Genomic DNA, 25045 nt, shown 5'->3' with positions numbered 1-25045 from the left:
TAAAACAGCCACTCTCAGACGATCCTCGGTGAAATAACTTGTGTGCTTTATTCCATGCGGATAGAGACTCTATAAATATTGAGGAGTGAGTAGGACAGGATGGGGGTAGATGCTTCCTGTTGGTTCACTCTGAAATGCTAGTGATGCTCTAGTAGCATGGGGAAGCACTTCAGGTGTTTGTGCTTATGTGACTGATGGTCATGACCTCTCAGTAGGATGTTGTGGTTATTCGTTCCAGGGCAGGTAGAGTTTGGCAGAGAGCTGGTCCGATGCCTACTGTACTCAATTCTGAGTTCCATGGGGTTTGGGCTCACAGAGCCTTACCTCTTCTTTCTGGTGGCATGGGTCACTTGCCCCACAAGGGTGTAGCTCTGAAAAGAACAATTGCTTAGCACGGCCAAAAACCGAGGTTGGATTTCTAGTACATCAAAAAAATTAATAATGCTATCGTTGGAAATTATTTTAAGTGTATAGGAAAATTGCATGGTTAAAAAAAAAGCCTTTTGGAGAACACCTATATGCCGTTCAGCAGAATCAAAGTCTTATCAGCATTTTACTTTACTCATTTGGTTGTGTGATGTTCTTCTGTATGGCTATCCATGTGTACCCTATGAGCTAAAGTCACAAGAAAGAAACTTATGACTGAAACTTGGTTAAGTATCTGAAGCAAATTAAGAGGAAACGAGGCAGGGTCTCCTGTTAGTGCATATGTCATGCTAGCTGGCCTGCTAGGTTTCGAATGTTGCTTCTGTCTTGCACCTTACTGTAAGAGCACTGGGCTTACAGCCATATGCTACTGCATGTAGCTTTACCTGTGTTCTGGGATCCACTCTTAGGTCTGCTTGCATGGCAACCACTTTACCTACTGAGAGGTGTCCCTAGCCAGGGTAGTTTAATATTTAGCTGTTGTAGATTATTGGTAGCAATGGTAAGATATTGTCAGTACACTTCAGTAATTTACCTGAGTAGTACTGGCAAAGAAAGCGATGAATGAACCCTAAGAAGGTCAGGAACACCCCAGAACACCACTGCTCTCTACACCGTGGCATTTTCTTATAGCAGCATTACTGATGATTACAATTTTAATTACTTAGTCAGGAGGGTAAGCTTTCCTGTCCCCCTCCCCTTCTATTCTTCTTACATTTTTTTCTCTTCCTTAGTTTCATATTTATTTTTAAAATAAGGAAACAATTAGATTTACTGATTTCTCGGAATGTTTTGTCTGCACTTATGTATGTGAACTGTGTACATGCCTGTGTCTAAGGAAGTCAGAAGAGGGAGTCGGCCCCCTTCAAGCTGTAGTTATAGGCTACTGTGAGCTGCCATGCGGATTCTGGGAATTGAACCTGGGTCTTTTGCAAGTCTTTCTAGCCTCTCTCCCACTAAAATAAATCTTATTTTTTGTACGAGCATGGGTGTTTTGTCTGACTATGTGTCTGTGTAATACTTGCATGCACTGCCCGTAGAGGCCAGAAGAGGGTGTTAGAGTCTCTGGGATTGAAGTTAGAGACCTTTGTGAACTGAAACCTAGGTCCTTGGTAAGAGAAGTGCTTTGAACTATCTACCCCTTTCAATAATTTCATTTATGTGTATGGGTGTTCTGCATGCACATATATCTGTGCATCATGTGTGTGCCAGGTACCCCATGAGGCCAGAAGAGGTGTCAGATTTCATGGAACTGGAATTATAGATGGTTATGAGCCAAAATAGAGGTGCAAAGGATTGAACCCAGATCCCCTAGAAGCAGCAGCAGTCAGTGCTCTTAACTCCTGAGCTATCTCTCCAGGCCTATTTATTTATTTTTGGTGGCGCTGGAAATTGAATTCAAGGCCTACTGGTGTACCATGAGGTGCTTGGATCCTATCTGTCTCCCAGAGTGCTGGCATTCTGTATCAGTCACAGGTAGGGTCTTCCCTTCTCTCCTTTCCCCTTGCCCCCTTTCCATCCCTCCATACCTAATCCCTTCATTAAGATTTATTGTTACCTAATTGTTGGGAAGTCCCTGCGCACAAGAACATTGACTAATAGTCCATAGATGTGTGTGAGAAGTGTGCGTTCATTTAAAAAGTTTTCTGTGCTGCCTCCCACTGACCACCGTCATAGATGGACTGTCTTTGAGGACCTCATTCACAAGGGCGTGTGCTAGTTTTCTTTTTTCTTGACTGACTTAGTTTACTTGGCTCATCTGGCATGTGTCAGGACCTCCTTCCCTTTTCAAGGCTGTTTAATATTCTGTTGTGTGTATGTATCACAGTTAGTTTACCTGTCTTCTCGTACACATGTGGGATCGTCGCCCTCTTAGTGTTTTAAATGATGCTGCTGTGAACATGAGCCTGCAAAAATCTCTTAGAATCCTTGTTTGCTTGGCCCCCCTGCCCCCCAGTTCCTTTGAGTTTGTATCCAGAAGCACAGTTGCTGGGTCATAAGGGATGTTAGTCCACTTTTGGTGATAGTATTAAAGCTCTGGGGCCACAGAAGATTGCAGCTGAAGAAAGCTATTAACTTGAGACCGTGACAGGAGTAGAGAGTGCTTTATTAGCAGAAAAAATGGGGTGTTGGAAGATGGGAGCTTGATGTCTGCTGCTATTTCAACTGTGCCACCAAATCCAAGTGAGCACAAAGAAGTTCATTAATCCCCATAAATGTCCAGTTCTGGAACGTGGGTTATGAGTTCTTAGCTTAGTCCAGAGCATCTTGTGCTTGTAAATCAGAGAAAACATGGTTATTCAAAGACTTGCATGTGGGTTGTGCATCTGGTTTCCATCACTGCTGGTTTTTGCCTTTTATTGAGTTTCCTCATATTTTTTTCATTAAATTTATTTATTCCCTTTACAACCCAATATCAGCTCTTCCTCTCCTCCCAGTACCCTTCACATAAGTCCTCCCATTCCCAGTTCTCCTTTTCTTTTGAGAAGGTGAAACCCCCCTCTGGGTGTCATCCCTCCCACCCCCTCCCCGTTGCTGCAGGTTAGGCACATCCACTGAGGCCAGACAGGCTGTCTGTTTAGGGGCATTGGATCCATAGGCAGGCAGGCAACAGGCTCACAGACAATCTCTGCTCCAGTTTGGGGGACCCACATGAAGACCAAGCTGCTCATATGCTACATATGTGTGGGGTGGGAGGCTTACTTTGGTCCAGCCTGTTCTCACTCTTTGGTTTGTGATTCAGTTTCTGGGAGTGTCAAGGGTCCAGGTTAGTAGACTTTGTTGGTTTTACTGTGGAGTCCCTGTCCTCTCTGGTCCCTCAATCTTTCTCCCAACTGTCTGTAGACTCCTTGAGCTCCATCTAATGTTTGGGTGTGAGACTGTGCATCTTTTTCCATTGGCTGCTGGGTGGAGCTTCTCAGAGAACAATTAGACTAGGTTCCTGTCTGCAAGCAAAATGGAATATTATTATAAGGTGAGAGATTGGTTCTTGTACATGGGATCGGTGTCAATTTGGGGCAGTCATTGGTTGGCCATTCTTTCAGTCTCTGCTCTATCTTTATTCCTGCCCATCTTGTAGGCAGGACACAGTTTTGTGGGTGGCTTGCAGTCTTTATCCTTCCACTAGGTGTCCTGCCTGGCTACAAGAAGTAGTGGTCACTTCAGGATTCATATCCCCCACTGCTAGGAGTCTCACTTCCACCAGCAGTGAAGGAGTGTTCCCCTTGCTCTGCAGCCTCCTCAGCATGTGCTGTCCTTTGAGTTTTTGATCTTAGTTATTATGATAGATGTAAGGTTGAATCTCAGAGTTGTTTTAATTTGCATTTCCCTGATGACTAAGGACTTTGAACACTTCTTTAGGTGCTTCATGGCCATTCTGATTCCTCTGTTGAAAATTTTCTGTTTAGCTCTGTACTTCATTTTTTTTTTTAAGATTTATTTTTATGTATATGAGTACATTGTAGCTGTCCTCAGACATACCAGAAGAGGGCATTAGATCCCATTACAGTAAGCCACCATATGGTTGCTGGGAATTGAACTCAGGACCTCTGGAAGAGCAGTTAGTGCGCTCTCTCTCTCTCTCTCTCTTTTTTCTTTTTATAAAGATTTATTTATTTTTATTTTTTTAAAATATTTTTTATTAGGTATTTTCCTCAATTACATTTCCAATGCTATCCCAAAAGTCCCCCATGCCCTCCCCCCCACTCCCCTACCCATCCATTCCCACTTTTTGGCCCTGGCGTTCCCCTGAACTGGGGCATAAAAAGTTTGCATGTCCAATGGGTCTCTCTTTCCAGCCATCTTTTGATACATATGCAGCTAGAGTCAAGAGCTCTGGGGTACTGGTTAGTTCATAATGTTGTTGCACCTATAGGGTTGCAGATCTCTTTAGCTCCTTGGATACTTTCTCTAGCTCCTCCATTGGGGGTCCTGTGATCCATCTAATAGCTGACTCTTAGCATCCACTTATGTGTTTGCTAGGCCCCGGCCTAGTCTCACAAGAGACAGCTATATCAGGGTCCTGCAGTCAGTGCTCTTAACAACTGAGCCATCTTTCCAGCCCTGTACCTCATTTTTAATTTTTTTTTAGGTTGTTGGTGTCTAGCTTCTTGAGTTTTTAATTTATTTTAGTTATTAGCCCTCTGTCAGATGTTGGGTTAATGAAGATCTTTCCCACTCTATAGGCTGTTGTTTTGTCCTAATGACAGCATCCTTTGACTTACATAAGCTTTTCAGTCTCACGAGGTCCCATTGACAATTGCCTCTTAATTGAGACTGACTGTGTGGCCAGGAAGGAAGTGGACAGTACATGGGGCCGAAACCCAGTCCTTTACAAAGCTGGGCAAATGCTCATTCATAAGTGACATCTAGCTCTTGGTCCTTCCCACTTCATTAAAATCTTACTGACGTGTCAATTTACTTACCACAAAACTCAGAAATGTCAGATGTACAAATCAGTGATTTCAACCAATGGTTTGAGTTGCATAGCTGTAGATAGATACATAACTCTCATTTTCTTTCCCCAGTAAGATTCCTTATGCCCTCTTCATTCCTAGTCTCATTCCAGGTAACCAGCTTTCTGTCTCTTTTCTAGACATTTTGTAAAAGTGAAATCATAATATATATGGTCTTTTGTGTTTGGCTTTGGTTTTCTTTTTAGACAATGTAGCCTAGATAGTCTTGAACTCATGATCTTCCTGCCTCAGGTGGGATTACACCTGGGATTACAGACTGCTTGTGCCACTATCAGTGCAGTTCAAGTAGTTCTACAGCTAGTCATTAAGAGAAGGCTATGGGGAGAAAACAGTATGCTCCTAAATTGAAAAAAAAAGGATAGAAAAATAAAAATGGAACCTTCCCCAGCCACCTTGAATTCAGGTTTTAGCCTTAGCTGTATAGAGAAAGATGCCAGTTTAACCCACAGGTCCAGGTGTTCACAGGCAGGCACCGCCTTTCGAGGCTCCTGTAAGAACCTCCTGGCAGTTGGCATCACAGCAGGGTGAGCATCTTTAAGAAGAAGTGATTATATTGCAAGGCTCAGGGTCAGGCTTCAGCACTTGCAGCGCTGCTCTCTGAGAATTAGCTCTGGCCGGCCTGTGAGTGACTGTGGTCTTTTCTCAGGCGGCGCTCCTGATAAACCAGCATGCCTTCTAGACCCCACATTGTAATGCCACTGTGGGGTCCCCCCCACGAATCCTGGGGACACAAGTTGCGTCCAGACTGTAGCATGTAGGAGATTCATTGTTGGCTTTTGAAGAGTTCCACACTGTTTCTGATGAGCAGCCCTATACCAGTCTTCTGCCCTTTGTGCACAGCAGAAGTTTCAGTTTCTTGACAATCTTCGTTTCTCTTCTTTTGAGACAGGATCTACCTGTGTAATTCAGCCTTACATTTATGATTCTCCTGCCTCAGCTTCCTGAGTCAAGATGGGACTACATGTGTATGATATCAAGCCCAGCGACACTTATTTTGTGAATTTTAAATGTTATCTTCTTAGTAGTTGTCTTAATGTTTGTACACTAAATGTTTATTTAGTTTTAAATTTGTGTTTTCCCAGTGACTAGTGATGTAAAACATCTTTCCATGGGCTTATGTGTATGTAGCACATCATGACCACATATCATTTTGATAGCTCTAGGCTTTGTTGTTCTTGAGATAAGGGATTGTTAGGTAGCTCTGGCTGCTTTCTGATCAGGCTGGCCCTGAACTCAAAGAGATCCGCCTGCCTCTGCCTCTCAAGTGCTGGGATTAAAGGCATGAGCCACCATGGCCCAGCTAGCACTAGATTTTTTTTTTTTTAAATGTGTAATTTATATTGACTGAATGTAGTGTGTGATGACTGTAATTCCCGCTTTTGGGAGGCAGAGGCAGGACAATTTGCATAAGTTCAGGGTCAGTTGGGGCTACTTAGTGAGACTGTTTCAAGCAAACATCTCTTAAGTGAAAATTCTGGGAATAATGTTGAAAGTAATTTCAGTTACTTAACATTTTTCCTGCCTGGAACAAACAAAACACTACTGAACAGGCAGGCAAACAAACAAAAAAAAACTTTCTGAGTTCTGCACAGGAAATTAATTTGTAAAATTGGAGTCAGTCAGTAAGCTGAGAACTTAAAACTATAGAATGCTTGTGTGGATAACATAAGGTCACAGTACACAATAAGCCAGTGTTGGGGACTCACAGGAACAAAAATATCTTATTTGTTTGAGTGATCTCTGAGAGCAGTCCTGTTGGTTTAACCAGCACACCATGTTGGCCAGTTGAGAAGTCATCCAGTTCAACTTTACAGTTGGTAAAGTGTCTAGGATATAAACACATAAACGTAGCATTGACTATGATTCAGTAAGTATATCACAATAGAACCAGAGGAATGTGAGCCCTCCTGAGTAACATGACACTGTAAAGGATTAGAATAATAACCGAGTGGGTAAATCAGATGCTTTGTGGAGTGACTTGGTAGCCATTAAATACTGAACACTGACAAAGGATAGCAGTAATTCTGACTGTGCTAACAAAGTTATTAATTTGTAAAGTTTATTTGGAATGTGGGAGATGAATCAAGACAATTTGAAACCATTCTAAGTTTTTAATCTTTGATATATTATAATATTATAACACAAACCTACTGTTTATTCAGAAATACACAGTAATGGGGAAAATGAGGACCCAGCGGTATAGTTTTCCCTGCATGATGTTTAGCACGCCTCTTTTAATTAGAAACAGGTAGATCTAAAAGCAGTGTGGTATAATGGCTATTGGTTGTCCAGTTGGAAATAGAAACTTTCTGAAAGTTCATAATCAAATTCCAAAGAGAGGAGTATTATTTTAAGTATTACATTTATTTATGTGTTGAGTGTTTGCATGCATGCGTATACATACCATGGCATGCATGTGTGTGTGTTCAGATGACTCACAGAACCTGGCTTTCTCCCCTACCATGTGGGCCCACTGACTGACTTTTAGTCAGCTCGCTTGTTGGTAAGCACCTATACCATTGAGATGTCTTGCTGTCCCTGGATGAGCATTTTGAATGTAAAATATTAATAAAACACTATCGTAAAACATCTAATTTTAGTCTTAGCACAGATATTAAAGTTAAGCCAAAAAGAGGACAAATTGATTCATAAAATGAAGTTCTAAATTAAAGTGCATTTTATTAGCCCTATTAGAGACAAACTCATCAGTATTTTTTTCGCATAACTATTTCGCATTCAGTTTTAATATTTATTGCCAAAGAAATTTAGCCACCGAAGATAAAACTAAAAGTTTTACTTTTGACTTCTCATTTCTTTGTGAAAATTTGAAAGTTTTCATGTCATACTATAAAAACTCTTCCTCTGCATTTTAAAAGATTTACTTTTTATTTTATGCATGTGGGTGTTTTGCTTGCAAGTATGTATGTCTACCATGTGCATGCAGTGCTCCCACCCCCAGAAGGGAGCACCAGCCTCCCTGGAACGGAATGAAGTTACCTGGGCCCCCTGGAAGAGCAGGCAGTGCTCTTCAGTGCTGAGCCATCTCTCCAGCTTCCCTGCCCATATATATATATATATATATATATATATATATATATCTGTCTATCTGGCCTGGAAATTGCTCTTTAGAATAGGCTGATCTTGAACTCACAGAGATACATGTCTGTTACACAAAAGGTATATATGTGTGTGTGTGTGTGTATGTATATATATATATATGTATATATATATATATATATATATATATATATATATTACTATTAATATGTCTGGAAAAGTTTCTCTTTTAACCTTAGGAATATCTATCTATAAGAAATAGCAGTACATTTCCAAGATGCCCTTCTGTTGAGACAGGGTGTTGGTATGTAGCCCAGGCCAGGCAGCTCTTAAACCTGTGGCGGTTCTTCTGCCTCAGCAGCCCGAATTCTGGGATTACTTACTGGTGTGAGCCATTATGTCTGCCCCCAAATACATATACTTTTTTATTCACTTATTACTAGTGTGTGTGTGCGCGCGCGCGTGTGCGTGCGCGCACGTGCAGTATGCTTACCATGGTGGAGGTCAGAGAACAACTTTGGGGAGTCATTCCTCTCCTTCCACCTTTATGCAGGTCTGAGGCTGGACCTCGGGTTTTCAGGCCCATTCAGTAAGTGCTTCCCCAAATCCAAAATACCCTTTTAAAAATTAGATGTTTCCATTTTAAAAGTAGGTACAAATGCAATATTGATAACTAGAAGATTATAATTTTATGGTTCCTTATTACTGATTAATCTGACTTGATATATTTTATCTTGTTTAGTCCGGTCAATTCAGTGAAGATATGATACCCACAGTGGGCTTCAACATGAGGAAAGTAACTAAAGGCAACGTCACAATAAAGGTACGTCGGCTCCTCAGACTTACTGCATGTGTGTGTGTACATGCCTTCATGTGTGTGTATGTATATGTGATATACATATGCATGATTGCATGTGCATTTGTATGTGTAAATACATGTATGTCTGCATACATGCATGCATGTGTGTTATGTATTGTCCTTTTTATAATTGATTTAAATTGTAATCAGAAAAAATTCTGTTTTCTCTGGTTTTACCTGCTACGTATAATTGCCAGGTAATGGAAGGCATGTTCTGAAAGACTATAGATCAGTCATTGATGTTTTCTGATAGGTCGAAGTGTTTGAGAGTTGAAGTGCAGAAGCCCATAAAGGTCAGCGTACCATATGGGTTAGTAGAAGTAATATATGATGTCTCGAGAGTTCCAGGAAACAACAGTCCTATCTTCTGCCTGAGTAGTGGTTTATATTTTAGCTCAGTATATGGTGGTAGCAGATATCATAATCCATTTTTTTCTTTTCTTCATTATTAAGCCTAAAGTTGAAACCAAAATAGTTGTAAAAAGTGTAGCTCATTTTTAGCATCATTTCCTTTTAGTTTCCGTTGGGGGATTTAACTTTTTCTTGTAGCCTTTGTTTTCATTCTGTAATTCCTACGAGTTTAGGCCTCTAGCCTGAACCAGTGACCGTTTTACCCAGCTCTTATTGACAGATGTGCTTCCTAAGTTCTCCTTGGCTCTTTTGATGACACTCTTCATTTTGTTGCCTGTGTGTCTCTTTATTCATTTTGCCAATGTTAGTGCTTAAGTTGGAGTGCCCCAAAGTAGGAGTTTTATGTCACAGTGCCAATAGGGCAGGCAGAACAGTGAAATTTTTATGGAAAATTCTAAGGGAAGGAATGTTGACTTTGTTGTCTACAGAACAATTCAAAAAAACTTTAGTAGATCCCAGGCTGCTGGGTTTTTTTTTTGTTTCTTGTTTTTTTTTGGGCATCCAAGTCTGGATGTTGAATGATTTTGTAGATGGTAAAGTTGTTATCTTAAAGTTGTATACATCCATGATTGAAATGTGCTGGCTAATGCTTATTAAATTATCATATTTGACCAAGTCATTGCTCAAGCAGAAGTTTAGATCTTAGTATCCACATCTAATTAATTTCAAGTTAAGATTTTACAGATTGAGTTTTAGTTTTAAGTTTTTAGGGCTGCTTTGGTTCTGTAACAGTTGTTATGTTTTTGTGATTGCTCTCCACTCTTCATCAATGACTACCTGAAGTATCTTTCTTAAGAATTGCCTTGTTTTCATTAAAGATCTGGGACATAGGCGGACAGCCCCGGTTCCGGAGCATGTGGGAGCGGTACTGCCGAGGAGTCAATGCAATTGTGTAAGTCAGTGCCTTATTTGTTGTTGTTTCGTTTGGGTCTGCCAGTTATTCTTCAAAGAAAAAATTGTTTTGTAATGTCTTTTCACTGGCAGCTGCAGTATTATAAGTTTTAAGAAACTCTAAAATCTGGACTTATAGTTCATCCGGATTCATAGGGACGGCGTGCTGATCACTTTGCTTTCTCTTTAAGTTACATGATAGATGCCGCAGATCGAGAAAAAATAGAAGCCTCTCGAAACGAACTGCATAATCTTCTAGATAAACCACAATTACAAGGGATTCCAGTAAGTTTGGAGAATTTGGTTTTTACATTTGCAGTTACATATTTAACACTGAGATTGGGTCAGTCTTGGTATCCCTGGAGATTGGTTTTAGAATCCCTAAATCCCACAAACTTGGAGGTCTCAAAACTCCCTACCCTTTCTTTTCTCCTCATTTCTCTTCTCTCTCCCCTCTTCTCTTTTCTTCTTTTCCTTTCCTTCTTTGAGATTAAGCTTCATGATGTGGCCTAGAACATTTGACTCTGTTGCCTCAGCCTCCCAAATGTTGGAGTAATAGGAGTGTGTCAACATACCTGGATTCTCGGGTCTTTTGTGGAAAATGGCATAGTATTTACATGCAAACTATATACATTCTTCCATGTCCTTTGAATTACATTTAGATTACTAATGATATGTGATATAAGGAAGTGCTGTGTAATCGTTGCTGCCTGTACTGGTCAGGGAATGACAGCAGAGGGGAGTCTGTACATTCTCAGTGAAGTTGCAGTGCCCTCCCCTCCCCCAATATGTTTTTCCTTAGTTTTATTTTTGCTTTATGAGATAGATTTCACTGTAGCCCAGGAAGGTCTACATCTTGCTGCATAACCCAGACAGGTCTCAAACTGGTCATCCTTCCGCCCTAGTTCCTCAGCACTAGAATTAGAGTTCTGAGTCTCCGGCCTTGCTTCCTGTGTGTTTTTGGTGTGCAGTTAGTTGGTTGGACATGGGTGTGGAGCGTATGAGATAATTATGTTTGCAATTAGTAAAATGTGTTCATTTTTACAGGTTAAGAGTAATGGCCCAAACATTGTGAAATTGAATATATCTTTTAGATCTTTCTCTTCTACTTATGGTGTTTTCTCGTTGAAGGAGTTATTTGAAGTATTTCTGTTAAGAATTGCTTGTCTCACCTGAGTGAGGTGGCTTATGTCTGTAATCCCCGTGTTTGGGAGACTGGCAGGGTTGCTGTGAGTTCCAGGACAGCCTGGAAAATTCTGTGTTGATTTAAAGATCTCATGTGTGGGGGAATAATCACTCTTCTGGGGTGTGGTCTTAAAAACTAGGGTCTCCTTTGCTCATTGTTGCTGGGTCCTGGATATTGTAACTGTCTATAGATGCCTTAACCAGACTGTGTAGTGAGAGCAGTGCTTGATTCTGGGGATATAGTAATAGACAGAAATTGTTGGGAACACTGCATGCCAACGGGGAAATAGATTGAGTGGGCATTTAATGGTGCAGCTCTGGCAATCAGTATGAGACAGGTGCTGAAGTGTTTAAGAACTGCAGAGATTTATATAGGTGGAGGTGAAGGAGGCAGGCGTAAGTGAAGGATGGAGATCTGGAAGGTGAGCGAGAATGTGAATGATGGTGTTGGTTGGTAGGGAAGAGTTCCAGGCACAGACCCTTGGTGGAAAGAAGCAGTTTCTAGAATCCAGAGCCTTGGGCGTAGCTAGGTTGAGTGGCTTGCTGAGCTGCTTGTGTCACTAGAGAGTCATGCTTATGTGAGTGCATGGATTTAAGCATACCACTGATAGAGCTGTAGAATGAGCTGAAGTGGTGGAGAAGGACTGCGATAATATGAGTGGTTTTAGGAAGCTCTCTTGGGAGTTCTGTGATAAGATAGTGCTTAGGTCAGGCCAACATGCAGGGAAGGAAGGATTTCAGAGATGAAGACAGCTCTGAACCATGCTCTCATGGCAAGTGCTCTCTGTAATAGCGATTCTTTGTTTGTTTGTTTGTTTTGTTTGTTTGTTTTCATTTCCTATGATTTTTCTATCAGTTTTGACCATTTCAGTGTGTGTGTGTGTGTGTATGTGTGTGTTTAGAAAAGGCCTCACTTTGTATACCAGGCTGGCCTCGAAGTGAGATATCTGTCTGCCTCTGCCTCTAGAATGTTGGAATTAAAGTCAGGGGCTAGACCTGATCCTCATACAATGTATTTTGTTCATATTTCCGATCCACTCCTCCCCCTAACTCCTCCCAAGTCCACCCTCACTCAACTTTGTGCCTCCTTTCAAAAAGGATTTTTTTAATGATCCATTGAGTTCAGTTTATGCTGCTGTGTTCTCATGGATGTGAGATTAATGATCCATTGAGTTCAGTTTATGCTGCTGTATTCTCATGGATGTGAGATTGGTTCAGTTTCCCAGAGGCCACACCTTTAAAGAAAACCGACTCCTTCCTCTAAAGGCTATAACTATACTAGCGTCTCACTTAGGGGTGGGGTGCTTGCGCTTCTTCCCTCCCTTTTGCTAGAATGTTGACAAGCTTGGTATTCAGGGTGTCATTTGACTCTGGGTTATGTGCCCATGGCATTGTTGAAAGAAAAGCTGGAATCTCCATATTTGCATTTGATTGACAGATACACCCTTAGCTGTAAAGATTGTCTCTTTTTAAAGATAACGTCTCTACATAGCTCCGGTTATCTTGCAACTAAATCTGTAAAGCAGACTGGCTCAAAATCACAATGATCCACCTACCTCTTCTGCCTCACCTGGCAGCAGTGAAGGTTATGTCTTTCTTAGAAATCTCACAATGTACATCACAGCCTTAGAATTTCTTATTTAATGCTGTGGATTAAATCATTGGACATGTGTACGTGCTATGGCTTGTGTTTGGATGATTCCACAACTTGTGGGAATCCTTTGAGCCCTTCTGTTGTGTGGATCGAACTCAGGTCATCAGCCTTTCCCACTAAGCCATCTCTTATCTCCTAGAGTATCAGAGACTGTAGATTTTAAATAAAAGTTGGCCACAGACTGAGTTGAGCATGCCTTTATGGTAGGAGTTATACAATACCAGGATAATTAATAAATGAGATTGGATACTAGTCACTCAAATGTGTATTTATTTAATACTTCTCAAGTGCACTTTAAGATGAAGGCATATGTTAACATGAAAGCAGTTTTGGTGTATTCAGAAGCTACAGTATGTTTCTGTAACCTTTTTTATGAGACTTACCCATAATCTTTTCTTTTTAAAGGTACTAGTACTTGGAAACAAGAGAGATCTTCCAAATGCCTTGGATGAGAAACAGCTAATTGAGAAAATGTAGGTACCAAGAAGAGGGACGTTGAGAAGCTTGCTTGTGTAGTAGACTGCCATCTGTTTTGTAAGCATAATGTTATTCAGTAATGATCATACCAGGCTCTTAGTTTGATAAACTGGGTAACCAGAAAAGTAAATCTTTAAAGTTTTGTTAGTGGAAACTATTCTTTTGTATAGTAGTGGAAAGTCTGACAGTGGCCAACAGTGTTGACCAATTGTGTTTCTTCTAGGAACCTGTCTGCTATTCAGGATAGAGAAATTTGCTGCTATTCAATTTCTTGCAAAGAAAAGGATAATATAGGTAAGAAATGGTGGTTTTGGAAGAAATGAGTGCTGTGGGAAAGGACTCTGCTGGATGGGAATGGAGACATTGTTAGATGGTGTGATTTTTTTTTTTTTAATCTTTTAATTTTTTTTTAAATCTTTTAATTTAAATGTATGCTCATATTTTTCACTGATGCCTTATTACACTAGGAGACATAGCAATGAATGGAGATATTTCCTTTTGGTTCTCATAACTAGAAGGGGTAGAGACACAGATATTTCTAAACATCTTTCAGTCCCTAAAGCAGAGAATGAGCACAGAATGTCAGTAGAGGCTGCTCCTCGTGGAGGTTTTAGGGCTTTGTACTTTTCTTGAACCCAAACTACTACTTTAAATATTTTCTAATACTTACTAAATTAGAAATAGGAAACTTGGGAGGAAAAACAATCTTTTATTACTGTCAAGAATAAATGTCAGCCAGATAATTTTTCTAAAGGAACAAGAACAAAATGGTCAGCTAGGCAGGAGGGTGGATACCTGTAGTCCTAGCTCTAGAGATGCTGAGGCAGGAAGATTGCTCTGAGTTTGAGGTCTGCTTGGGTTACGTGGTGAGTGCTAGGCCAGCTACAGCTTGGTAGCAGAGCCCTGTCGCCAAGCGGAGTGGAGATAGGTAGATGAAAGTCAGGCTTGGGTTCCTTTACTAAAGATACAAGGGGTTTGGCAGTGGTGGTAAAAGTTGAGTAGTGTTTGAGTCTGTCTGATCATGGCTGACTAGGATGAAGTAATTTGTAATTTCAGTGCTTCATCTATTCAGTGTTACTGAAGCTATGGAAACCACCGTTCCTCGGCTAGATTCAAACTGAATGTTACAGGAATCAGAGTGCCTATATATGTGGAGCAAGAAATAAAATTGACAGCTAAATGGATCTTATTTACTGGATCAAGACGTTAATTTTCAACTTTATAACATACTTTAATTCCAAAAAATATAAATTCAATCAATTGTTCCATTAAGTATTTGAGTGCACATGGTTTTGTGTTTTACTGTCCCCTTCATGTGGCAGGGGAGGTGCCCTGATCTGAGGACTGTGTCCTGGAATGGCAGGAGGAGAGTGTTTATTCTGACAGTCCTGGGATTCCTTCTGGGTTTTTGTTTAGTTTTGAGGACTTACCTGTCTGTCTTCAGGATCTTATCTTCTGTCCAGTAGTTGTGAAGGATAGAAGGTTTTTCTTTTTTCTTTTTAAGTTTCTTAAATATGAGAATGGGGTCATTTTACTTCGGGCTAACGTTTCCCTTCTGATTTCACATTGGTGTAGTAAAAGATGTAGATGTGTTTCAACAATTGTTAAGTCATTGTTTTCTCAACTGTGGATAGTCACTTTTGTAGAGCTCCCAGCCCTAATCTATATTTGATGTATATGGTCTACAATTTCTGTACTGTGGTTATCTGGGAGTATGTACGACTGAATTTAGTTATCTTTCACGCTTGGAGAATAGAGTACACATCTAGTGGATTCTCCCATAGCCTCCAGGTAGTTAGGACATTTTAAAGAGCTCAGGACAGTAATTCAGTGATGTGTTTTAGCTGCCCTCTCAGTGTGTGGACTTTTCCTGGCTCCCTCTAGGCCCGGCAGCATTGACTGTCTGTAGGTTCCTTGTTAGTTGCTTCTCTTCTCCAGATCTTTAGGATTAAAATGCCTCTTGTCAGATCCTCTAGAAATTGAGATGTGAGCCACTTGGGAAGCAAACCAGTTGTGCCTGGGCATGGTGGCACATGTTTTTAATCCCAGCACTAGGGAGGCAGAGGCAGGTAGGTTTTTGTGCATTTGAAGCCAGCCAGGGTAAATAGATAATGTTTTATTCACATCTTCAGAAGGTTCAAGTACCCCAAGTCTGCACCTTCCTCAGTTCTCTGTATACTGTGCTTGTCCTGTCCCATCCAGTTAAGCTGAGACAGTGCAAATATTGTAGCCCTCCATGTTGTACTGCACTGGCTGGCCAATAAGCTAACATAGCTTCCCCATTTCAGATTCTCAATGATTTCCTGCTGACTTGTTAGCCCCACTTTATCTTAGTGGTTTTCAAATACATGTGTTTCCCTAGGACATATGCTTTTAAAATAATTTTTAGTGCAAAGTAATGGGTTTCATTATGACAGTTGCATGCACACGTTCTTTCTTCCCTCTGTCCCCTCTCTATTAATTTCAGTTCACTCTTCCTCAAGTGGTCCTCATATCTCTTTTTAGGCTGTGTGTGTTTGCGCATGTGCATGCATGTGGATGGCATAATTTTGTTATTTATGACTGGATAAAACTCCCAAGACATTTTGAGGTGTCTCAGAGACTTTTTGGTTGTCACAGTGGCACTGGTTGTGATAATAGCACATAATGAGTGGTTAAGACCATGGATACCCTAAAACATTCTGTGGGGATACCCTAAAACATTCTCATTAAATGAGAATTACTCAGCCCTAAGTGCAACAACAACAAGGTTTTGAAGCCCTGGTCTAGGTGTCACCGTGAGTAGCAGCCCCATTTTCCTTGTGCCTTAGCTGCATCTCAGCAGTCCCTCCTCTACAGTGAGGCATGCCTTCTAAGACTTCATGTTTTTTCCTTTCATTTGAAAGCCAGTCTCTGAGTGGCATCAAAGCCCAAGTGTTTATTTTATCTTTTATTACAATTACAAGTTTCTTGGTCAGAGAGTTTCTTTCCTATGTGCCTTCCTGGCAGTTTGTGATTGGTTCCTGATTTGACAGGTGATATGTGTAAAGAAAGGCACTGAGTTCACCATCGATAATTGCCCTCTTGAAACTCAGGCAATGCAGTACACATGCAGAAGAGACCTAGCACCTTAAGTATTTAATGTATCATGTGTTTATTTCTTAATGCTGATTTCCTAACTCTCACTTTCCCCATCTTTAGATATCACACTTCAGTGGCTTATTCAACACTCAAAATCCCGGAGAAGCTGAGACCTCTTCTTCGTCTTCCAGTCCCCTTGGCTCTAACCTTAGAACTCCTGTCGTTCCTCTGAAGTACTTCCCAGAACATGGTCCTTCCTAAACCCAAGAAATTGCCTTTTTCAGAGTTTATTTCTCATGTGCACTGCTGAAGATGTGTATTCCTATCCTTAATAGCAAATCAGCTGGAGTTGTCATGATAAAAGTCAGCACACACTAAAAGGCTTCATACACGTGTCTAGTGTGTTGAGGCCTCTTTCCTTTCTATTTTAAACACCCACATTTTTGACCATTTTAATTAAGAAAATTGCATATTACCATTCTGGTCTTTCTGGGCCAGATTTTTGTATTGGTTTTCAGTAAATGTCTACCTATTTCATTACAGAGTCCAGTAGCTTCTACTACTGGTATGGACTTGATGCAGCATGGAATTTCTAGTGCCACCCACAGTATTTAGAAAACCTTTAAGCCTGACTGATGTGGGATATGGACATACTGTTTATCCCATCTCACATATGCATGTGAAATGTAGACTTATACTGTAGGAATAATTGGTCTGTCAGAGTTAACAAGGCACCGGGTCAGAATAGTGGCTTCCTTACACTGGAGATTTCCTACCTGGTGAATTTTAAAAAACTTTCTGCTTTCTGAAACTCCTTTGTCAGCAGATAGCATCTGGGGAGGTGGGAGGAGTGACAGCATGCTCTTTTCTATCTGTCCAGATCATTATTTTTTTTCCCCTTTTAACACACTTTTTTAAAGGGATGGGAATTGAAGATTTTTTTTTTTCAAAAGCTTTCATGAATTTAGAGCATTCCAGCTAACGTAATAAAACCCTTTAAGAATGTCCGACTTCATATGAATCCACGTCTGTTCTTTGTCTCCAGGCACCCACCCCGTGCTGCTGCATGACACCCTTAATTCCTGACTTTTTATATCTAGTCATGAAGTTGACTTTCAGCACAAAGGATACTTACAAACAAATTCTTATTTTTTTCTTACCAATGTAAGGTTTGGCACTCTTTTCACTGGTGCCACTAGACTTACTGATTGTGACAACTCTAGACCTGCCTGCTTTATCTAATGTAATCATGCGCAATGTCTACAGGTTGTTTGATGATCGGCCACACAGAGAACGGAGGAACCAATGCTGTTTATTGTTTGCTATGATACAGAGCTGTACAAAAACTTACAATGAACATATTTTGTAGCTTAGTGATCTCCACGTACATAAAGGGACATATTAATACTGGTTGACTTGTAAATTGATACTCATGCCGATGTAGTAGATAGACCCCATGCTCCCACCTGCTTATGTGTTGCTCACACTGTGTGTGATTTGTCTCTCTGTTAAGCAGCACCTATGTCAACAGTACATATTCAGATGTGTTGAGCACTCCAGGTGTAGTCAGTAGGAAGCTCTTTTACTGAGTACCGTTTTAATTTATAGACTGCCACGGCCTTAAGAACATTCTGGACAGATAACTGCACTGTGTTGCACAGACACTACTTGCTTTCTCCATTCACATTCTTACTGAGTAGAACCTGGGCTGTAAAGTTCTCTTCTTAGTCACGGAGGCAGGTTGCACTCTTCCTGAATTGGATGGGTGGTTTGAATAAAGGGATATTTAAACTTTGCTCCTGTAGCCCAACATGACTAATGGTCACTGTGAACCATTTCAAAGAATGTGGCAACTTGCTTGTGCCTAAAAGGAGGGATTGGAACCAGAATGTTTAACTAAGCGGGGACTGCATAAGTTCTTGTTAATTGACCTATGGAAACCTTAATTTGTTTATGTGTCTTTCCATTGCTTTCCAGCATTTCAGGACATCTAAAAGCTACTACCAACATTTTCCTGTGCATAACCTCTGCATGTGAAAACCTAACAGTTACTGAACTTTGTAAATACGTAAATTTTTTATTTAGGTGTGGATGCATTTTTTGTCTGTTTACTGCTCCTCTCAGCTTTATTCAATAAACTTGCATTTTGAGGGTTGCATTGACAATTTTACCTTAAAATGTATCATGATGGAAGATGCAGACCTTTGGACTCAAATGGGAAAATAATCACTATGGAAAGGGCTCCACAGACCATGTGCTGGAAGGTTGTTGCCTCAGCTGTCCGAGGTGTTGATGGGATGAACTAGAAATAAACTTTTACAGTGTCTACAGAATTGGTACCATGGTCCCCTCCCTTCTCTCTTGCTTGGAGAGGATTCTATTACATATACATTGAGTGGCACTTGGTGGGCCGGTACTGAGGATTGAGTCTTATCTTCACTAATGCTGGCTGGGCACTCTAATGTCACCAAGCACACACTCTCTTCTAGCCCCAAGTCTAGGACTTTAAAATGGTGGAGGCAAGTAAAGAATTTTATCATCCAGTTTCTTTAAAAAAAAATTACACTGCCAGAAACTGAACTTAGGCTCTTGCATAGGCTAGGGAAGCCCTCTACCACTGAGCTACATCCCAGCTTAAAAAAAAAAAAAAAAGCCATAATTAAGAAATTTCAAACATGTCTACTTCAGAGAGCAAATATTTTCATCCTCTGACATGCTGTTTGGGGGCTAAGGAGATGGCTTAGTGGATAAAGCACTGGCCTCCTAAACTGAAGTTGGGATCCCCGGCAGTAGATGTTAGGCCCACAGTGTGGTTTGTCTGTAATCCCAGGACTGTGGATTCTGGCAGGGTAGAGAGGGAGGCATCAATGTGGCCAGCTAGACCAGCTGAGTGAGAGAGCTCTGTTTCCTTCTGAGGATACACTGCCTCAGTAGTTAAGGAGGAAAATGATTGAGGAAGATACCCAACATAAGCCCTGGAGCTCCGAGTGTGCATACGAGTGTGCATATGGAGCTCCATACTCACACACATGGGAATATTCATACACAGGCATGTTCACCAAACACATGAAGAAATAAAAATACTGATTTTTCCGAAGCTAATATTGTTATCATCTGGATTATAAGCTATATTGAGTTTTGAAATGAGCCATTGTAGAAATGATTTAAATAAGTTAGGCTGTCGTACATACTGTCACTCTCTGTCACTGAGTGTGTGATTTGGCATACCTTTCACAAGAATTTACTATTGTGAAATCCATGGTAATAAGGAATGTGAGTCTGGTTAGTTCAAAAATGGAAAGTTTATTATTTTAAAGTGGTTGTTTAAAAGGTTTTGCTTTGTATCCCAGGCTGGACTCAAACTGAGGGTCCTCCTTCCTCAGCCTCTTGAGTGCTGGGATGATGGGTGTGTGGCTCAGAACAGATTTCTAAAATTTGTCTTTTTGACTCTGATACATAAATTGGGTGTTTTGGAGCATGGCTGCTTTAGTGCACTTTGTCTGGGAAAGTGACTTCCTTTTGCATCTGACATTGATTTGGTAACTTCATCCTCTCAGAAGGTCTGGAGGGTGGAGCCTAAACGAGGTCCAGAAGATACCAATCTGTAACACCCTGCTGGCCAAGGACTCTGAAAACGTGCCACTGTGAGGAGACCGACCGTCCATCATGTTTGTTGTTTGAAAATATCATTTTATCGAAAACTGAGTGTTCTTTCAGCAGTGCACACTTGTGAGTCAGGAGACTTAAGGAGAAAACTAGTCATGCAATTGGGAGCATTACAGACTTCCTCTTAAGTTGTTCTTCTACAAGTTGGCAGGTGTTTCCTGTTGGTAAATATCCTCCAGAGAGTTCTATTTAAAATTGAGCTATTAATAAAAGTGGGTGCCCTTGTTATTGATGCCTCCTGTGTGTCATGGGGAAACATAAACAGGTCAGTGACATTCTAGATAGAATGCAACGAGTAGAGTCAATGTAAGCAGTATCTGGGGTCACTGCCAAAAGGAAGGAATGTGGTGCAGAAGTTTCAGTATAACATGCTAATGTAGCCTGATTTCGAAGAGTGTCATCTTGGCACTTGGGGGAATGCCCCCTTTTCCTTCTCATTAACTGGTAGTATCCCTGGTGAGTTGCTGATGGCTTTCCAGTCTATCCAGTGAGGATTCCCACCCCAGTTTCTTAGTGATTGTGGTATACTAGAGGTGAGGATACGCATACACACACACACACACACACACCACTTGCCTAGTGACTATGTTAAGTGTTTTTTATATGCCATCTACTTGAAAATACAGAAATATTTATTTCCTCCACTTTGTTTTAATGTAGTGTAAGGGCTAATCATCACAGTTTACAGAACGATGCAGTGACGTGGATGAAAGGCTTAAAACCTACAGGCTTATGCTTTTGGAAAGGCCTTTACAGTTGTATGCCCTTTTACTCCAAAGCTGTTTAGAACTAATAATAACACCTTGTAGCTGCTGTAGGCTCAGGAAGAATTCATTTCAGCTTTTGAGAAACCTGGGACACTTAGAACTAATTCTTCCTTTCAAAAAATAAGGGGGTGGGGGGAGCCAAGTAGCTCTCTGGCTTCCCTTTGACATGGGAAGCAGAACAGTAGCCAGTCAGTTCATCTGTGACAGTGGTAGGCCCTCAGTTGTTACACAGTATGTCCCATATAATGGGTTTTCTGTTTCTTTGTCTTTTAACTTTGTATCTATTTTTATAACATTTCAATTCCCATTCTGCAAAATGAAATTCACATTGCTATTGTCTGTTACACCATTTGCCACAGTTCAGAGACCGAACATTTAAGTTGATTTCCCTTTGTGGGACAGGAGGGCTGGGGGAGGGCAAGGAAGCTCACTATCATTTGTTTGTTTATTTTTGGGACAGTTGACTCACTGTGCTGTTCAACTGTCTTAGTCTTTTGGTCTCAAAGCAGTCCTGCCTTAGCATCCTGTGGAGGACTTCAGGCATTAAAAAGACCAGGCTGCCTCAAACTCACTGGAATCTACCTGCTTGTGTCTGTGAAGTGCTGGGGTTAAAAGTGTTAGCCACCATGCCTGGCTGAATAAGTTAACTTTTAATAGGCAACGTTACTTGTTTCAGAAATTAACAGTTCACAAGAGATTGTCTTGGTCCCACTCACATAAAAGTAACCCCTGCCTGGCAGCATACCAGTTTATTTTCTTCTTCATATCATTATTAGCAGGGCCTACTACTACAAGTTTTTGTTTGTTGGGTTTTTGTTTTGTTTTTGTAAGTATATGAGAGAGTTTGTGGTAAGTATTGTTCATGTCTTAAAAGTGGGGAATATTTTGCAGCAGGGGAAACAGGTGCAGAAACTAACTTAGCAAGGCTACAGTTACAAGGCAGGATTCTGACTAGATTCTCAGCTGTCTCTTTGGAGCTGCACGGTAAAGCTGTACCTAAAACGAAAGTGACTTTTTCATGCTAGTCCTGAGGTACTCTTGTGAGAATGTCTATGTATTTGGAGGAACTTGTCACAAACCTTCCCATAATATTCCATTTGGAGCAGAGGCAGGAGGATTACAGGTTGGAGACAAACTGGGGCTACATAGTGAGATCCTGTCTCAGAATTTGTTTTTATATTTAAGGCTGGATATTCTGATTAGATAGAGTTGTCTCAATTTCATCAGCTACATTCAATCTGAGTAATCTCAGTCTAAAGGAACAGTCCCAGATACTCCATCTTTAGTTTTTTTTTTTTTAAATGAAGATAAAATAGGAATACATGCTAGTGTCCTGAAAACCTGTTCTATCGGCACTTATTGTCAGTTGTTCCATGAAAAGCGTTTTTCATAAACTAGCTGGTTTTCTCTGGTTATTAGGCTCGTCGTTTAAAATTAGGGCTTTTCTGTAATGTGAGAACAGTTGCTGTCATCAGTGGCTGACAGCTGACTAGAGTGCAAGCTAAATTTCAGCAAAAATTTGCACAGAAGTAGCTTACGGAGGAAACAAAGCATAGCTTTAATGTTCATTTTCAGTTTGTGTTAGCTCCAGGGAGGCAGAAACTAGTTGTTCCGTGTCAAGAACTGGAATCAGTTGGTCTTATACAAGTTTATCCAGTCCAGTAACTTCTTTCTTTCCTTTCCTTTTTTTCTTTTCTTTTCTTTTCTTTTCTTTTCTTTTCTTTTCTTTTCTTTTCTTTTCTTTTCTTTTTTCTTTTCTTTCTCTTCTTTTCCTTCCTTCCTTCCTTCCTTCCTTCCTTTCTCTTTCTTTCTTTCTTTCTTTCTTTCTTTCTTTCTTTCTTTCTTTCTCTTTTTTTGTATACTGCTCAAGCCTTTGAGTATCATAAAATAAGCTCTCCCAACCCAAAGAACTTAAATTGTTGCTGGCTGCTCTGTTGTACCCTATCACATTGCAGGGACTATTCTGACCCCAAAATGGAAGGAGAATGTCCCAGGATTTACCTAAGTCCTCCCTGTCATTGCCTTCAGGTTGGTGACAGGCATTACTGATTTCGTTACTTCCGCAATTTTTTTATTTTTATGTTTTGCAAGTTTGATAGACACAGGGTGTAATCTTAGGAAAGGCAAAACTTATTCAGGCACTCCAAGTGTTGAAAGCCACAGCCCTTAAAAAGCGAAATCAGTAACCTTAATTGTAGGAATTAGTACTTAGAAGGGATTAAACCCCCAATCTGCCCTACATTTCCAAGGTCGCCTTTGCCTAGCACTGCGATGAGATGATAGGACTGCCAGGAAAAGATGTTTAAATAGTTCTGATGAAAATGATCTGGTGTTAGTTCCCCTTCTCGCCTTGTTGGGATTGGATGTGATCTTGGAGTATTTTAGAAGTATTATGAATGTTTTTTTCCAAGTTAGGCGTTCCAATAACAAAACAAAAAATCTGGACATTTCGTGTGGTCTGGACCAGGGAGTCCCACTCCCACCAAGTTAAAAACCTTTCCTAGATATTCGTAAGTACTTCCTTTGCCTAAAGGCCCTGGCCCTTACCTTTCTCACACCTACTACTCCACACCTGGACGGGCTTTCTCCCATCCATCTTCTGTTCAGGGACACCATTGACCCGGGCTAGGGCGGGTCAGAGGCCATGTATGTGTCCGGCTCCTGGAGCCCCCGTGCCGCGCTCCTATTGGCTGGAAGTTCTATCCCCAAAAGCCAGAGCGACCTAGGCTCGCCACGCCAGCTAGACCAGACTCGGAACCGCCCAGGGGGCGTGGCCCAGTGGCGGGGCGTGGCCTTGCAGTCCGGGCGGCCTATAGAGCCGGAGGGAGTCCCCGGCCGCGCCTCTCGAGGCCGTGCCGGTCGAGGCCAATCCCGGGCGGCCGGAGGGCGAACGCGGGGCCTGGCGGGCCGGGCCGGTCCGCGGGGCGGGGGACAATGGACCAGTTCCTGGTGCGTCACGAGGGAGTTCCTTAAAGGGGAAGTGAGCGGGCTCCCGGCGGACGCGCGGGGAGGCGGTCGGCTGGGGACGCGCCCGGCGCTTCAAAATAATGCCCGCGGCGGACGCGCGACCATGCAATGGCGAGCGCTCGTCCTGGGGCTGGTGCTGCTGCGCCTCGGCCTCCATGCGGTGCTCTGGTTGGTCTTCGGGCTGGGGCCCAGCATGGGCTTCTACCAGCGGTTTCCGCTCAGCTTCGGCTTCCAGCGCTTGAGGGACCCGGACGGCTCGGGACCAGTTGGTCCGCCCGGAGGCCCGGCCTGGCTTCATCGGCCAAGACGCGGGACGGAGGGGCGGCTTGAGACCCCACCAGAGACCGGACCGACCCCGGGACCGGGCGTGTGCGGCCCGGCGCACTGGGGCTATGCCCTGGGCGGCGGTGGCTGCGGCCCGGACGAATACGAGCGGCGCTACAGCGGCGCCTTCCCGCCGCAGCTGCGTGCCCAGATGCGCGACCTGGCGCGGGGCATGTTCGTCTTCGGCTATGACAACTACATGGCGCACGCCTTTCCGCAGGACGAGCTCAACCCCATCTACTGCCGCGGCCGGGGGCCTGACCGCGGAGACCCGTGAGTAGCCCGCGCGCTGCCTTCCGCCCCTCCGGGTCCCTGAGAACACACCAGGGTCTTTAAGGTCCGCTGTAGTCCGAGGTTCCTCCTCTCCTTACCCCAGTGGACTGCCATCCCCTTGATTCTCCCTGACCCTCCAAACTTCAGGACAGCTGTCCCTGTCATTGTCTGTTGCAGATGGGGAAACTGAGTCCCAGAGACCGGAAGGGACAATCACAGTGTCCCTTGCTCCAGATGGACACATATCGAAGTGCTGGTTATATAGGTTTCCTTTGGAAAACTCCGCTTCAAAACGAAGCCTCCCCACTGCTGATCAGAATGCCACACCCAAAGCTTTAATATGAAGATTAAGGAGCGGGTTCCTAGAAAGGGGCCATCTAGTGAGGTGGACACCCGGATTGGGATGAGGCGTTAAGTGTTTCTCCTTTCCAGGGGCCGCAGCCTAGACTGAGGGGAGCTTGTTGGCAGGAATGGTAGTTGCCTGGCCCAGATTGGCGATCTGGATACTTGAAGGATGATTTCTTAAGCGCAGAGTTGACTGACACCGTCATTC

The 25045-nt window shown here is 42.2% G+C and overlaps 2 protein-coding genes across 2 annotated transcripts in view; both read left to right on the top strand.

The window, feature by feature from the left end:
* Positions 1 to 18828, top strand: part of Arl8b (ARF like GTPase 8B) — a 42095-nt gene extending 23267 nt beyond the window's left edge. The window contains exons 2-7 of the mRNA XM_021164831.3: positions 8701 to 8781; positions 10047 to 10120; positions 10311 to 10404; positions 13364 to 13431; positions 13659 to 13729; positions 16616 to 18828. Coding sequence (XP_021020490.1) covers positions 8701 to 8781; positions 10047 to 10120; positions 10311 to 10404; positions 13364 to 13431; positions 13659 to 13729; positions 16616 to 16665 — 438 coding nt within the window. The 3' untranslated portion in view covers positions 16666 to 18828. The remainder of the gene's footprint in view (positions 1 to 8700; positions 8782 to 10046; positions 10121 to 10310; positions 10405 to 13363; positions 13432 to 13658; positions 13730 to 16615) is intronic.
* A 3922-nt stretch (positions 18829 to 22750) lies between these two features.
* Positions 22751 to 25045, top strand: part of Edem1 (ER degradation enhancing alpha-mannosidase like protein 1) — a 31369-nt gene continuing 29074 nt past the window's right edge. The window contains exon 1 of the mRNA XM_021165114.3: positions 22751 to 24492. Within this exon, the coding sequence (XP_021020773.2) occupies positions 23573 to 24492 (920 nt within the window). The 5' untranslated portion in view covers positions 22751 to 23572. The remainder of the gene's footprint in view (positions 24493 to 25045) is intronic.

The sequence above is a fragment of the Mus caroli genome, unplaced genomic scaffold (genome assembly GCF_978045245.1).
Source record: "Mus caroli unplaced genomic scaffold, Mus_caroli_1 scaffold_7, whole genome shotgun sequence".
Classification (NCBI taxonomy): domain Eukaryota; kingdom Metazoa; phylum Chordata; class Mammalia; order Rodentia; family Muridae; genus Mus; species Mus caroli.
Note: the sequence above shows the minus strand (reverse complement) of the source record. Positions and strands in the feature narration are given on the sequence as shown.